We start from the raw sequence: 12563 nt of genomic DNA, 5'->3' as shown, positions 1-12563 counted from the left end.
TCTACCATAAAGAGATGTCTTCATGAGAGCGAATATAAAGGGTTCATCACAAGGTGCAAACCATTAATCATCCTTATAAATAGAAAGGCCATATTAGACGTTATTAAAAAAAACATCTAAAGAAGCCGCCCAGTTTGGTAAAGCATTTTTTGGACAGATGAAACTAAGATCAACCTGTACAAGAATGATGGGAAGAAGAAAGTATGGAGAAGATTTGGAACGGCTCAAGATCCAAAGCACAGCACACCATCTGTAACATATGGTGGAGGCGGTGTGAAGGTGCGGGCATGCATGGCTTCCAATGGTGCTGGGTCACTAGTGTTTATTGATGATGTGACCGAAGACAAAAGCAGCCAGATGAATTCTGAAGTGTACAGGGCTATACCTTCTGTTCAGATTCAACCAAATGCAACAAGGTTGATTGGACAGTGCTTCACAGTACAGATGGACTGTGACCCAAAACATACTGCAAAAGCAGCCATGGGGATTTTTAAGGCAAAGAAGTGGAATATTCTGCAATGGTCGAGTCAATCGCCAGATCTCAACCCCATCGAACATGCAGGTCACATGCTTATGACAAATCTTTAGGCAGAAAGACCCATAAACAAACAACAGAAGTCAGCTGGAGTAAAGGCTGGCAAAGCATCACAAAGGTCAAAACCCCACATTTGGTGACGTCCATGGCTTCCAGACTTCAGGCAGTCATTGCCTGCAAAGGATTCTCTACAAAGTATTAAAAATTAACATTTTATTTATGATAAAGATAATTTGTCCAATTACTTTTGAGCTTCTAAAATAAGGAGGCTTTGTAGAAAATGATTGCAATTCCTAAATGTTTCACAGAATATTTTTGTGCAACCTCTTTAATTAAACTAGAAAGTTTATAATTGAATTGCATAGAAATTATTAGTATACAATATCACAAAAGTCAGAATGTCATTACAAAAGTGTGCAAATATGCAGAGCAAAAACCCCACCATATGTCCAAGTCACTAATCAACTAGCCTCTTGAGAAAGCATCACACACCCGCGAAACGCGCGTCGAGGCTTGTCTTTCAGTACAGCTGCCTGTCCCTCGCTGTCCCTCTACACCTTGCGACATCCTGATACTCTTGGTACAGCGGCCTATTCCTCGCTGTCCCTCTACACCAGGGCCGGCGTCAGCACCCGGCGCACCCGGGCAAATGCCGGGGCCCTGAGCAGGCAGAGGGGCCCACTGGCGGTCGCGCACCCCGCTGGGCTATGGGCGGAGGAGAGCGGTGTCAGCGCTCGCCCTTCTCCGCCGCTTGCTCAGGGCCCCGGCAGCTGGATACTTACCTCTCCCCGTGCCTCCGCAGATCCGATGTCTTCCCGGTCAGTGCTCCCTGTGACGCCCTCCCCTGAGCCGTCATAGGGAGCGCTGAGCGGGAAGACGCCGACAACGCTGGAGTTCGGACCCGAGCAACGGGCAGCGGGCAGCAGGTAAGGAGAAGGGAGGTGAGTATTTGATTTTTTTTTTTAATGTATGGAGGCATGGGGCAGTATAAAGAGAAGGGGGGACATCCTGCATGGGGCAGTATAAAGAGAAGGGGGGACATCCTGCATGGGGCATTATAAAGAGGGGGGGTAACATCCTGCATGGGGCATTATAAGGTGGGGAACAGCCTGCTTGGGGCATTATAAAGGGGGGGGCAGCCTGCATAGTGCATTATGTGGGGGGGAACAGCCTGCATGGAGCATTATAAGGGGAGGGGGCAGCCTGTATGAGGCATTATGTGGGGTGTAACAGCCTGCATGGAGCATTAAAAGGGGGGGGGCCTGTATGGGGCATTATGTGGGGGGTAACAGCCTGCATGGAGCATTATAAGGGGGGGACAGCCTGTATGGGGCATTATGTGGGGGGTAACAGCCTGCATGGAGCATTAAAAGGGGGGGGCTGTATGGGGCATTATGTGGGGGGTAACAGCCTGCATGGAGCATTATAAGGGGGAGGGACAGCCTGTATGGGGCATTATGTGGGGGGTAACAGCCTGCATGCAGCATTATATGGGGGCCAGTATCCTGTATGGAGCATTATAAGGGGACCGGTATCCTGTATGGAGCGTTATAAGGGGACCGGTATCCTGTATGGAGCGTTATATGGGGGCCAGTATCCTGTATGGAGTTTTATAAGGGGACCAATATCCTGTATGGAGCGTTATATGGGGGCCAGTATCCTGTATGGAGCTTTATAAGGGGACCAGTATCCTGTATGGAGCGTTATATGGGGGCCAGTATTCTGTATGGAGCCTTATATGGGGGCCAGTATTCTGTATGGAGCCTTATATGGGGGCCAGTATTCCGTATGGGGCCTTATATGGGGGCTAGTATTCCGTATGGAGCCTTATATGGGGGCCAGTATCCCGTATGGAGCCTTATATGGGGGCCAGTATTCCGTATGGAGCCTTATATGGGGGCCAGTATTCCGTATGGAGCTTTATATGGGGGCCAGTATTCCGTATGGAGCCTTATATGGGGGCCAGTATTCCGCATGGAGCCTTATATGGGGGCCAGTATTCCGTATGGGGCCTTATATGAGGGCCGGTATTCCTTATGGTGCCTTATATGGGGGCCAGTATTCCGTATGGGGCCTTATATGGGGGCCAGTATTCCGTATGGGGCCTTATATGGGGGCCAGTATTCCGTATGAAGCGTTATATGGGGGCCAGTATTCCGTATGGAGCCTTATATGGGGGCCAGTATTCCTTATGGGGCCTTATATGGGGGCCAGTATTCCGTATGGGGCCTTATATGGGGGCCAGTATTCCGTATGGAGCCTTATATGGGGGCCAGTATTCCGTATGGAGCCTTATATGGGGGCCAGTATTCTGTGTGGAGCGATTCACCGGTTTCTGAGCTATTGTGGAATTTACAATAGATATCACTCATGTAATGTAGTAAGTGAACTCCTTGGCCTTGTACTATATAGATATATTTCTCCGCCGTATCTTTGCATCATGAATCGTGGTATGTGTTAAAGGGGCCCACTGAGACTCTTTCGCCCGGGGCCCAGAAAAACCTGGAGCCGGCCCTGCTCTACACCTTGCGACATCCTGATACTTTTGGGTGAGTTACCTTCTGTCACATCTGTGTATTGTACGGTGGGGACTTACTAGTTGATTAGTGACTTTGATTGACTATCTTATGTCCACCTGCTGTCTCATTGTGAGGTTCGCTTGTGCCACCTTCCTTTGCCCCTTACCTTGGTTTTTTTTCATCTTGTCCCTATTTATACATTGTGAGCGTCATACGCTGAGTCGCCCGTCTCTCTTTATATTAAGGACCATGCTTGTCCAGCTACATATGTGAGACACACATCGACTTGAGTTTTCATTATTATCTTATGGTGCTTCTAGAAATTTTTGGGACAGTTCCTGGCCTAACCTTTCATGTTCTTTTGCATTTAGTCTCTCTACCCCTTTCTTCCTGCCTTATTTTGGGCTTGGACATATGGTGGGGTTTTTTGCTCTGCATATTTGCACACTTTTGTAATGACATTCTGACTTTTGTGATATTGTATACTAATAATTTTTATTATTAAAGCCTTTATATGCTGCTATACTCGTTTTGCTCTGTGTTTACAAATATCTTTCTGAGTAGGCCATAATACACGGCTATGGGGTGTGAATTGTATGGTCTCCACACTCCCTATCCGTGACTTTTACTATGATGGCCGAAGTGTTTTCTAGAATTGAATTGCATATCAGTTGTTTAATTTTAAATCAAAAGTAGTGGCATGCAGAGCCCAAATCATGAAGATACGGTCAATGTCCAAATATTTCTGGACCTAACTGTATGTCTTGTGCATTAAAAACTAAGTACTGGTTATGGTGCTATATTAAGCAGGGAAGTGTCAAGTTAACCCTTGCTTTGCTGTTCCAAAAGTGACACGAGACCAGTGCGGATGACACGGAGGATTCCAGAATGATCCAAAGACAATCCAACGTAAGTCCAGGTGACACCGCACAGATATTAAAGCTACATTTCATCTAACTGTTTTGTTATTTACATTTAATGTATGGACTCTGATTGACACATGATTTTCTAATAAAGAGTACAGTTTATGGACTGAACAATAATGAATACAATTATGGACTGTACAATATCTAAACACTATAATTTATTTCAAAGGAGTTTTCATCTAAAGACCGTGTTATAAAAGAACCAAGAAAATGATGGGATGAAGACCAGATGACAAAAATGATGACGACTGGACCAGTGATTGCGTTAATTTAGATTCAGGGAAGAATAATTATACATTTTCTATGAATATTAGTCACGGCTTACCATAACATGAATCCACATCATTATGCTATTGAATTATTATAACAATAATCTGATATTGATAATTTTATTACTATTATTATTATGGACATTAAATTATATTGCCAAAGAAGAAGAAAAGAAAGAAGATCCTGTTATCCTAATGATGAACCTATCTACTTTGAGGATTCCAATTGATGTCTGTCACACTCACCCTGCGGAATTGTTAAATAGTAATTATATACTTGATAATTAATTATACATACAGTACAGACCAAAAGTTTGGACACACCTCATTTAAAGATTTTTCTGTATTTTCATGACTCTGAAAATTGTACATTCACACTGAAGGCATCAAAACTATGAATTAACACATGTGGAATTATATACTTAACAAAAAAGTGTGAAACAACTGAAAATATGTCTTATATTCTAGGTTCTTCAAAGTAGCCACCTTTTGCTTTGATGACTGCTTTGCACACTCTTGGCATTCTCTTGATGAGCTTCAAGAGGTAGTCACCGGAAATGGTTTTCACTTCACAGGTGTGCCCTGTCAGGTTTAATAAGTGGGATTTCTTGCCTTATAAATGGGGTTGGGACCATCAGTTGTGTTGTGCAGAAGTCTGGTGGATACACAGCTGATAGTTCTACTGAATAGGCTGTTAGAATTTGTATTATGGCAAGAAAAAAGCAGCTAAGTAAAGAAAAACGAGTGGCCATCATTACTTTAAGAAATGAAGGTCAGTCAGTGCGAAAAATTGGGAAAACTTTGAAAGTGTCCCCAAGTGCAGTTGCAAAAACTATCAAGCGCTACAAAGAAACTGGCTCACATGAGGACCGCCCCAGGAAAGGAAGACCAAGAGTCACCTCTGCTTCTGAGGATAAGTTTATCCGAGTCACCAGCCTCAGAAATCGCAGGTAAACAGCAGCTCAGATTAGAGACCAGATCAATGCCACAGAGAGTTCTAGCAGCAGACACATCTCTACAACAACTGTTAAGAGGAGACTTTGTGCAGCAGGCCTTCATGGTAAAATAGCTGCTAGGAAACCACTGCTAAGGACAGGCAACAAGCAGAAGAGACTTGTTTGGGCTAAAGAACACAAGGAATGGACATTAGACCAATGGAAATCTGTGCTTTGGTCTGATGAGTCCAAATTTGAGATCTTTGGTTCCAACCACCGTGTCTGTGCGATGCAGAAAAGGTGAACGGATGGACTCTACATACCTGGTTCCCACCGTGAAGCATGAAGGAGGAGGTGTGATGGTGTGGGGGTGCTTTGCTGGTGACAGTGTTGGGGATTTATTCAAAATTGAAGGCATACTGAACCAGCATGGCTACCACAGCATCTTGCAGCGGCAAGCTATTCCATCCAGTTTGCATTTAGTTGGACCATCATTTATTTTTCAACAGGACAATGACCCCAAACACACCTCCAGGCTGTGTAAGGGCTATTTGACCAAGAAGGAGAGTGATGGGGTGCTACGCCAGATGACCTGGCCTCCACAGTCACCAGACCTGAACCCAATCGAGATGGTTTGGGGTAAGCTGGACCGAAGAGTGAAGGCAAAAGGGCCAACAAGTGCTAAGAATCTCTGGGAACTCCTTCAAGATTGTTGGAAGACCATTTCTGGTGACTACCTCTTGAAGCTCATGAAGAGAATGCCAAGAGTGTGCAAAGCAGTCATCAAAGCAAAAGGTGGCTACTTTGAAGAACCTAGAATATAAGACATATTTTCAGTTGTTTCACACTTTTTTGTTAAGTATATAATTCCACGTGTGTCAATTCATAGTTTTGATTCCTTCAGTGTGAATGTACAATTTTCATAGTCAAGAAAATACAGTAAAATCTTTAAATGAGAAGGTGTGTCCAAACTTTTGGTTTGTACTGTACGTATTCATTTTATAGTTTTATTTCTATAGATTGCGTCAGCCTCGTGGTATGGTTGAACTGACACGACGTGCTATTCTTATATTTAGCTCAGGGTAAATGGTTAATGCCATATATAGATAACAGATGCTATGAGGGGCCTATATAACCCATATATAACCCATGTGAGACACAGGGAGGGGGCTCTCTCGTTTGCTCCTTCACACTACATCAGACGGAGGATCTACGTGTTGAGGAAACCAGCTGACGATGTAGGCCCAGACGCAGGTCCATCCGGACATGTGCTTGACAAAGACACGAAATACCATTCAGGATCCAAGGAAAGATGGACACTCATGAATCAATCACTTTGTAATTATTTCACCTATTTTATGTAACTGCTGCAATTATTCTTTTTAATGGACAATCCAAGAATAAACCGCTACTTTTTTTATTAGAATATCGTGATATATTCTATGAACAGTTGCATCTGGTAAACAGTCCTATATATATAAATATACAAAATAAATATATTTAATATCAGGTAACTGAGAAGAGGAGCAGAACGGCGCTGGATACAGGAGAAGACGGCAGTAACGTAGTATATTAACACACTGACACTACAGCTTTATTCCCTGCACCCAGTTTGTTTATTCCCTGCACCTCTATCAAACTTGATAGCTCCCTGTGCTGTGTTATCTAACCTCACAGCCAGAGCTGGCCTCAGTGTCCAGCCCCGCCCTCTGCACACTCATTGGCTGTCAGTATCTGCCCCAGCACCGCCCTCTGCACACTCATTGGCTGTCAGTATCTGCCCCAGCACTGACCTCTGCACACTCATTGGCTGTCAGTATCTGCCCCAGCACCGCCCTCTGCACACTCATTGGCTGTCAGTATCTGCCCCAGCACTGACCTCTGCACACTCATTGGCTGTCAGTATCTGCCCCAGCACTGCCCTCTGTCATTCATCTCAGGGAATAACAGAGCAATGTCCGGTCATCTGAGGAAAGCAGCACAATCACTGCCCTCCACATCTACAGCGGTGACAGAGCCCCACGTCTGCACATCACCCCCGACATAGGAATACTGGAGGTGAAAAGCCTATAGGGATGTGTAATGCCATAAAGCATTCTCTCTCTCATTATTCTGGCATTTGGCAAATATTATAAATGATGGTAATTCTAATTGACCTAAAAGGGTAAAGGTTTTTTCTGATTTCATGTCAGATATTGAGAAAAACCTGCAGATGTGTCTTTTTATATAGTGTATGTAAACTTCTGGTTTCTACTGTAGGTGATATCCAGAAGTCTATTGATTAGTGTTGAGCGAGTATGCTCTATTAACCCTTTCACTGAGTATGCTCGGGCCGAGCTCCGAGTGTTTATAGCTGCTCGGTGATATGGTTGAATCGCTCCCGTGTGCATGATTTGCAACTGTTTGAAAGCTTTATTACATGTGAGGAATGTGTAAGAAATAGACATTCCTCACATGTATTAAAACTGTTAAACAGGTGCAAATCATGCACACGGGAGCGATTCAACCATATCACCGAGCAGCTGTAAATACTCGGAGCTCGGCCCAAGCATACTCAGCGAAAGGGTTAATAGAACATACTCGCTCAACACTACTATTGATCCTATTCTGAACATTATTGGAGAGTTTGGTAAATGATCAGGCCTGTCCAATAATTGGGATAAGTCGGTTATTCTACCATTTGATGATATCCCTAATTCGAGCATATTAGAACCTACACGAATACAAAAGGTTGAGAAATTCGAATACTTTGGTATAAATATAACAAAAAGATCTCCAGATTACATTGTACTGAATCTATATCTTCTTCTGGAAAAGTATAAAAAGAAAATCAATGCGTGGTGGAGATTACCATTATCGGCTGTAGGAAGAGGGAACTTATTAAAACTTGTATTGATGCCCCAACTCTTATACATTCTGCATAATGCCCCTATTTGGATCAATAATTCCCATTTTTCAGAAAATTCATAGCAAGTTTCATTCTCTTATATGAAAAAGAAATCGTCTAGGATAAAATGTGAATATCTACAAAGTGACAAGGAATCTGGAGGATTGGCGATTCCTAATGCACCAATATATTATATTGCAACATTTGGGTGGGTGGCATAGCGCTGTAAACCCAGATAGTATTAAGGGGTTAATTACTTCAGGAACACCGTGGAATATTCCTATTCATATAGTGGAACTGAATGACCTCACACACAAGAAATCAATATACCCTACACTTGCTCTACTCTACAAGGTCTGGGATAGGGGTAGAGATATAATGGAAATAGGAGACTGTAATGAATCTACACCTATATGGTTTAATAATAAATATGCAGAGGTCTATAAATTAGAGGGATTCCGGAGTTGGGAGGATAAAGGAATATATATGATATAAAACATATTGTGTGAAGGGAAACTTAAGTCCTTTGATCAATTAAAGGGGGGATTTGGGTTGACAAATAAACAATTGTATAAATATCTACAGTTTCGGCATTCATTTAATGCACAATCAAGATGGACGCCCTTTTGGGTAGAAAATAATACTTTTGTTAAGTTGGTATTAGAGAAGGGAAATCCTAAGGGTCGTATTTCTGATATTTACTGAGTCCTTCTTGATAATTATTTAAAAATATTTCCTTCTCCAGCTAGACAAAAATGGATGGAGATATAGGTCCAATTTCTGAGGATCAATGGAGCGTGGTATTAGAACTGGGACCCCAATTATCTTTACATGAGGGGCAGAGATTCTCCCAGATCATATTAATACACAGGAAATATAAGACGTCTAGATTCCTATGTAACATAGGATACCGGACTGCTGCTGAATGTCCAAGATGTAACATGGATGCTGCGGCCTATTACATACGCTATGGGAATGCCGGGAGTTAGGTAAATACTGGGAAGGAGTTCTGTCTATTATAAAGAGGGTATATAAAATAGGTATTCAACCAGACCCCAAAAAATGCCTATTAGGTATATTAGAAGATGATATGGAATTTCACCCAATTTCAATAGGGATTTCACATATTTTATTTCAAGCTAGGAAACATATTGCATCCAAATGGATTAACCCCTCACCTCCAGAAATTATTGAATGCAAAAGTAGGATAAATAATATTATCAGATTAGAAAAAGGGGGTATATAAAAAACAAAACTCAATGAATAAATTAGAGAAAATATGGGGCTCATGGTTGGATACACCTGGAATGCCATCAAGGGGGTTATTGTTGGAGAGACAATGACTTATGGGGGTGGGGGTATTGGCGAGGTCTAATGTTTCATTGTAATGTGTATTGGAATTCCCTAACATGTGGTATGGGTAATATAGCACACCTATATGTGTATAGGATTATAATGTTTATTACAATATTGTGGTTATATAAGAGATTTCAAGAATGTGGAATGTTAATTGTAAGATATAGTAACTGCAAGTTATCAGACGGTAATGGGCAAGCTGAAAGGATATATAGGAGAGATGCATGTATGTCATCCCTATGGTATGTTATTTTATTATTGTATGTACTGGTTTCTTATTTTGTAAAAAAAAACTAATGAAAAAATCTCAATAAAAATTTATTGGATTAAAAAAAAAAAAGAATAGGAAAAAGGTTTCTCCTCTGTGTGGGTTCTCTGGTGTATAACCAAAGCTGATTTCTGGTTAAAACATTTCCCACATTCTGAACATGAAAAAAAAATAGGAAAAAGGTTTCTCCCTTGTGTGAGTTCTCTTCTTTTTTGTCACCCCCCCCCAAAAAAAATCTCAAAAATTTATTGGATTATTAAAAAAAAAAAAGATTAGGAAAGAGGCTTCTCTCCTGTGTGGGTTCTCTTGTGGCTATCAAGAATCATTTTACGATTAAAACATTTCCCACATTCTGAACAGGAAAAAGGCTTCTCCCCTGTGTGAGTTCTCTGGTGCTTAACCATAGCTGATTTATCGTTAAAACATTTCCCACATTCTGAACATGAAAAACGCTTCTCCCCTGTGTGATTTCTCTGGTGCTTAACCATAGCTGATTTATCGTTAAAACATTTCCCACATTCTGAACATGAAAAAGGCTTCTCCCCTGTGTGATTTCTCTGGTGCTTAACCATAGCTGATTTAAGGTAAAAACATTTCCCACATTCTGGACATGAAAAAGGCTTCTCCCCTGTGTGGGTTCTCTGATGCCTAATCAAAACTGATTTTTGGTTAAAACATTTCCCACATTCTGAACAGGAAAAAGGCTTCTCCCCTGTGTGGGTTCTCTTGTGGCTATCAAGAATCATTTTACGATTAAAACATTTCCCACATTCTGAACATGAAAAAGGCTTCTCCCCTGTGTGAGTTCTTTGGTGTATAACAAGATCTGATTTCTGGTTAAAACATTTCCCACATTCTGAACAGGAAAAAGGCTTCTCCCCTGTGTGGGTTCTCTGGTGTTTATTAAGATGTACTTTCTGGTTAAAACATTTCCCACATTCTGAACATGAAAAAGGCTTCTCCCCTGTGTGAGTTCTCTGGTGATTAACAAAAACTGATTTCTGGTTAAAACATTTTCCACATTTGGAACAAAAAAATCTATTATCCACAGTGTGTATTTTTTGATGTTTAAGAATAGACTTTTTGAGGGTAAAACTATTTCCATTTTCTGAACGTGAAAATGGCTTCTTTGCTTTATGAGCAGTTTGTTTATTAATGCTTATTTTATTTTGATTTTCCCTAGTAGTCGGTAATGAATCAGAAGACAGGACCTGTTTCATAGAATTAGATGATAGATCTTTGCTTTGAAGGGATGATGGTAAATCTGGAGTAACGGCATTCACTTCAATTCTATCCTGTGGGATCTCAAGATCATCAGATTTAAAAATCTCCTGTCCCTCTGATCTCCTGGTACAGTCATCTGCCAAGAAAAAAAATCAATTATTAATTTTGAATAAAATATCCTTGAAATGTATATTTTTGAACATTTCTACTTAAAATTTCTAAACAAACACATCCCTGGGTTACATGCTAATCCAGGGAAATGAAGAGATATATGCTCAAGTTTAAAAATCAATTTTATTAGACACAAATCTAAAAAATAGAGGGTTTAAAATATTTAATAATAATTATCTTTTTATTTATATAGCGCCAACATATTCCGCGGTGCTTTACAATTCAGACAATTTACAGACATTACTGGCACTGTCACCATTGGGGCTCACAATCTAGATTCCCTATCAGTATGTCTTTGGAGTGTGGGAGGAAACCGGAGAACCCGGAGGAAACCCACACAAACACGGGGAGGACATACAAACTCCTTGCAGATGTTGTCCTTGGTCGGATTTGAACCCAGGACCCCAGTGCTGCAAGGCTGCAGTGCTAACCGCTGAGCCACTGTGCTGCCCATATTTTAAATATTCCTATATTTTTTAGATTTGTGCCTAATAAAATAGATTTTTAAACTTGAGCATATATCTCTTCATTTCCCTGGACTAGCATGTAGCCCAGGAATGTGTTTGTTTAGATTGATTTAGAAGTGGTATGCAATCTTTATTTATTTTTCTATGGGATTCTTGTGTTAATTGTCCTTAAAATGTTTGTAGAAATGGCAAGTTATTGACAGAATAACACTTCGCAGTCTAATAGAAAACCTCATAGCATGAACCAGTAGAGCGTGGTGTCCAACTGTTTGTTCATTCTGCCTCCAAAATATGGAATAAGAAGCCATCAAAAAATGTTATGTAGGCAAAAATGATACCAATAAGAACTTCTACTCATCTCACAAAAAACAAGCCCCCACTCAAGTCAAACAGAGGATTCCACATTATTAGATTCTCAAAGGCTCTTAAGAATCAACATGGCTTCCATAAACCAATTCGAGCAAAATCCGCTTTTCCGAAGTTAAATCTCCCCCTCGCTTCTGATCCTTGCAGTGCGCCCAAACAACATTTAGCATCCAAGTATTAGGCATTATTATAGTGAGAGGAACCCACTTAATTTACGGTGTGTGTCTCCTGGAGCACAATCTGGGCACTATGTGTTGGGTAAAAAGCGACCAATGTGCAATTTTTACTCTCCAACATCCATTGTGTGATAATTTTCAAAAAGTGCCTATTGAGTCAAAATAATCAAAATTCCTAAAGATTAATTCACTGAGGGTTATAATTTCCAAAATGGAGTCACTTTATGGGGGTTTCTACTGCTCTGGTTTTCTGACATTTTGTCATATTAGCGCTTCTGCAGATGGTGTGTCCCATTTCCTCTGGGATCTGCTCTTGCGACATCTGCTTCTGTCACCAGGAGCCACCTTATTCATTCTTCAGGCAGCGCTGGTGATGGAGGAGACCTCAGAACCAGAAGCTCTGGGCGGCACAGGCTCTGCGCAGCCACTAAGATTAGGGTACCTGGGACCTGTAGTACCATCCA

At 41.3% G+C, this 12563-nt stretch overlaps 1 protein-coding gene across 1 annotated transcript in view; it reads right to left on the bottom strand.

Annotated features, from left to right (window-relative positions):
* Positions 1–12206: 12206 nt before the first annotated feature.
* Positions 12207–12563, bottom strand: part of LOC141270827 (gastrula zinc finger protein XlCGF66.1-like) — a 91463-nt gene continuing 91106 nt past the window's right edge. Inside the window, exon 8 of the mRNA XM_073680929.1 lies at positions 12207–12248. Coding sequence (XP_073537030.1) covers positions 12207–12248 — 42 coding nt within the window. The remainder of the gene's footprint in view (positions 12249–12563) is intronic.

The sequence above is a fragment of the Phyllobates terribilis genome, unplaced genomic scaffold (assembly GCF_046119375.1).
Source record: "Phyllobates terribilis strain yellow unplaced genomic scaffold, ASM4611937v1 Scaffold_5__5_contigs__length_657084704, whole genome shotgun sequence".
Taxonomy (NCBI): Eukaryota; Metazoa; Chordata; class Amphibia; order Anura; family Dendrobatidae; genus Phyllobates; species Phyllobates terribilis.
This window is presented reverse-complemented; position numbering and strand designations above follow the sequence as displayed.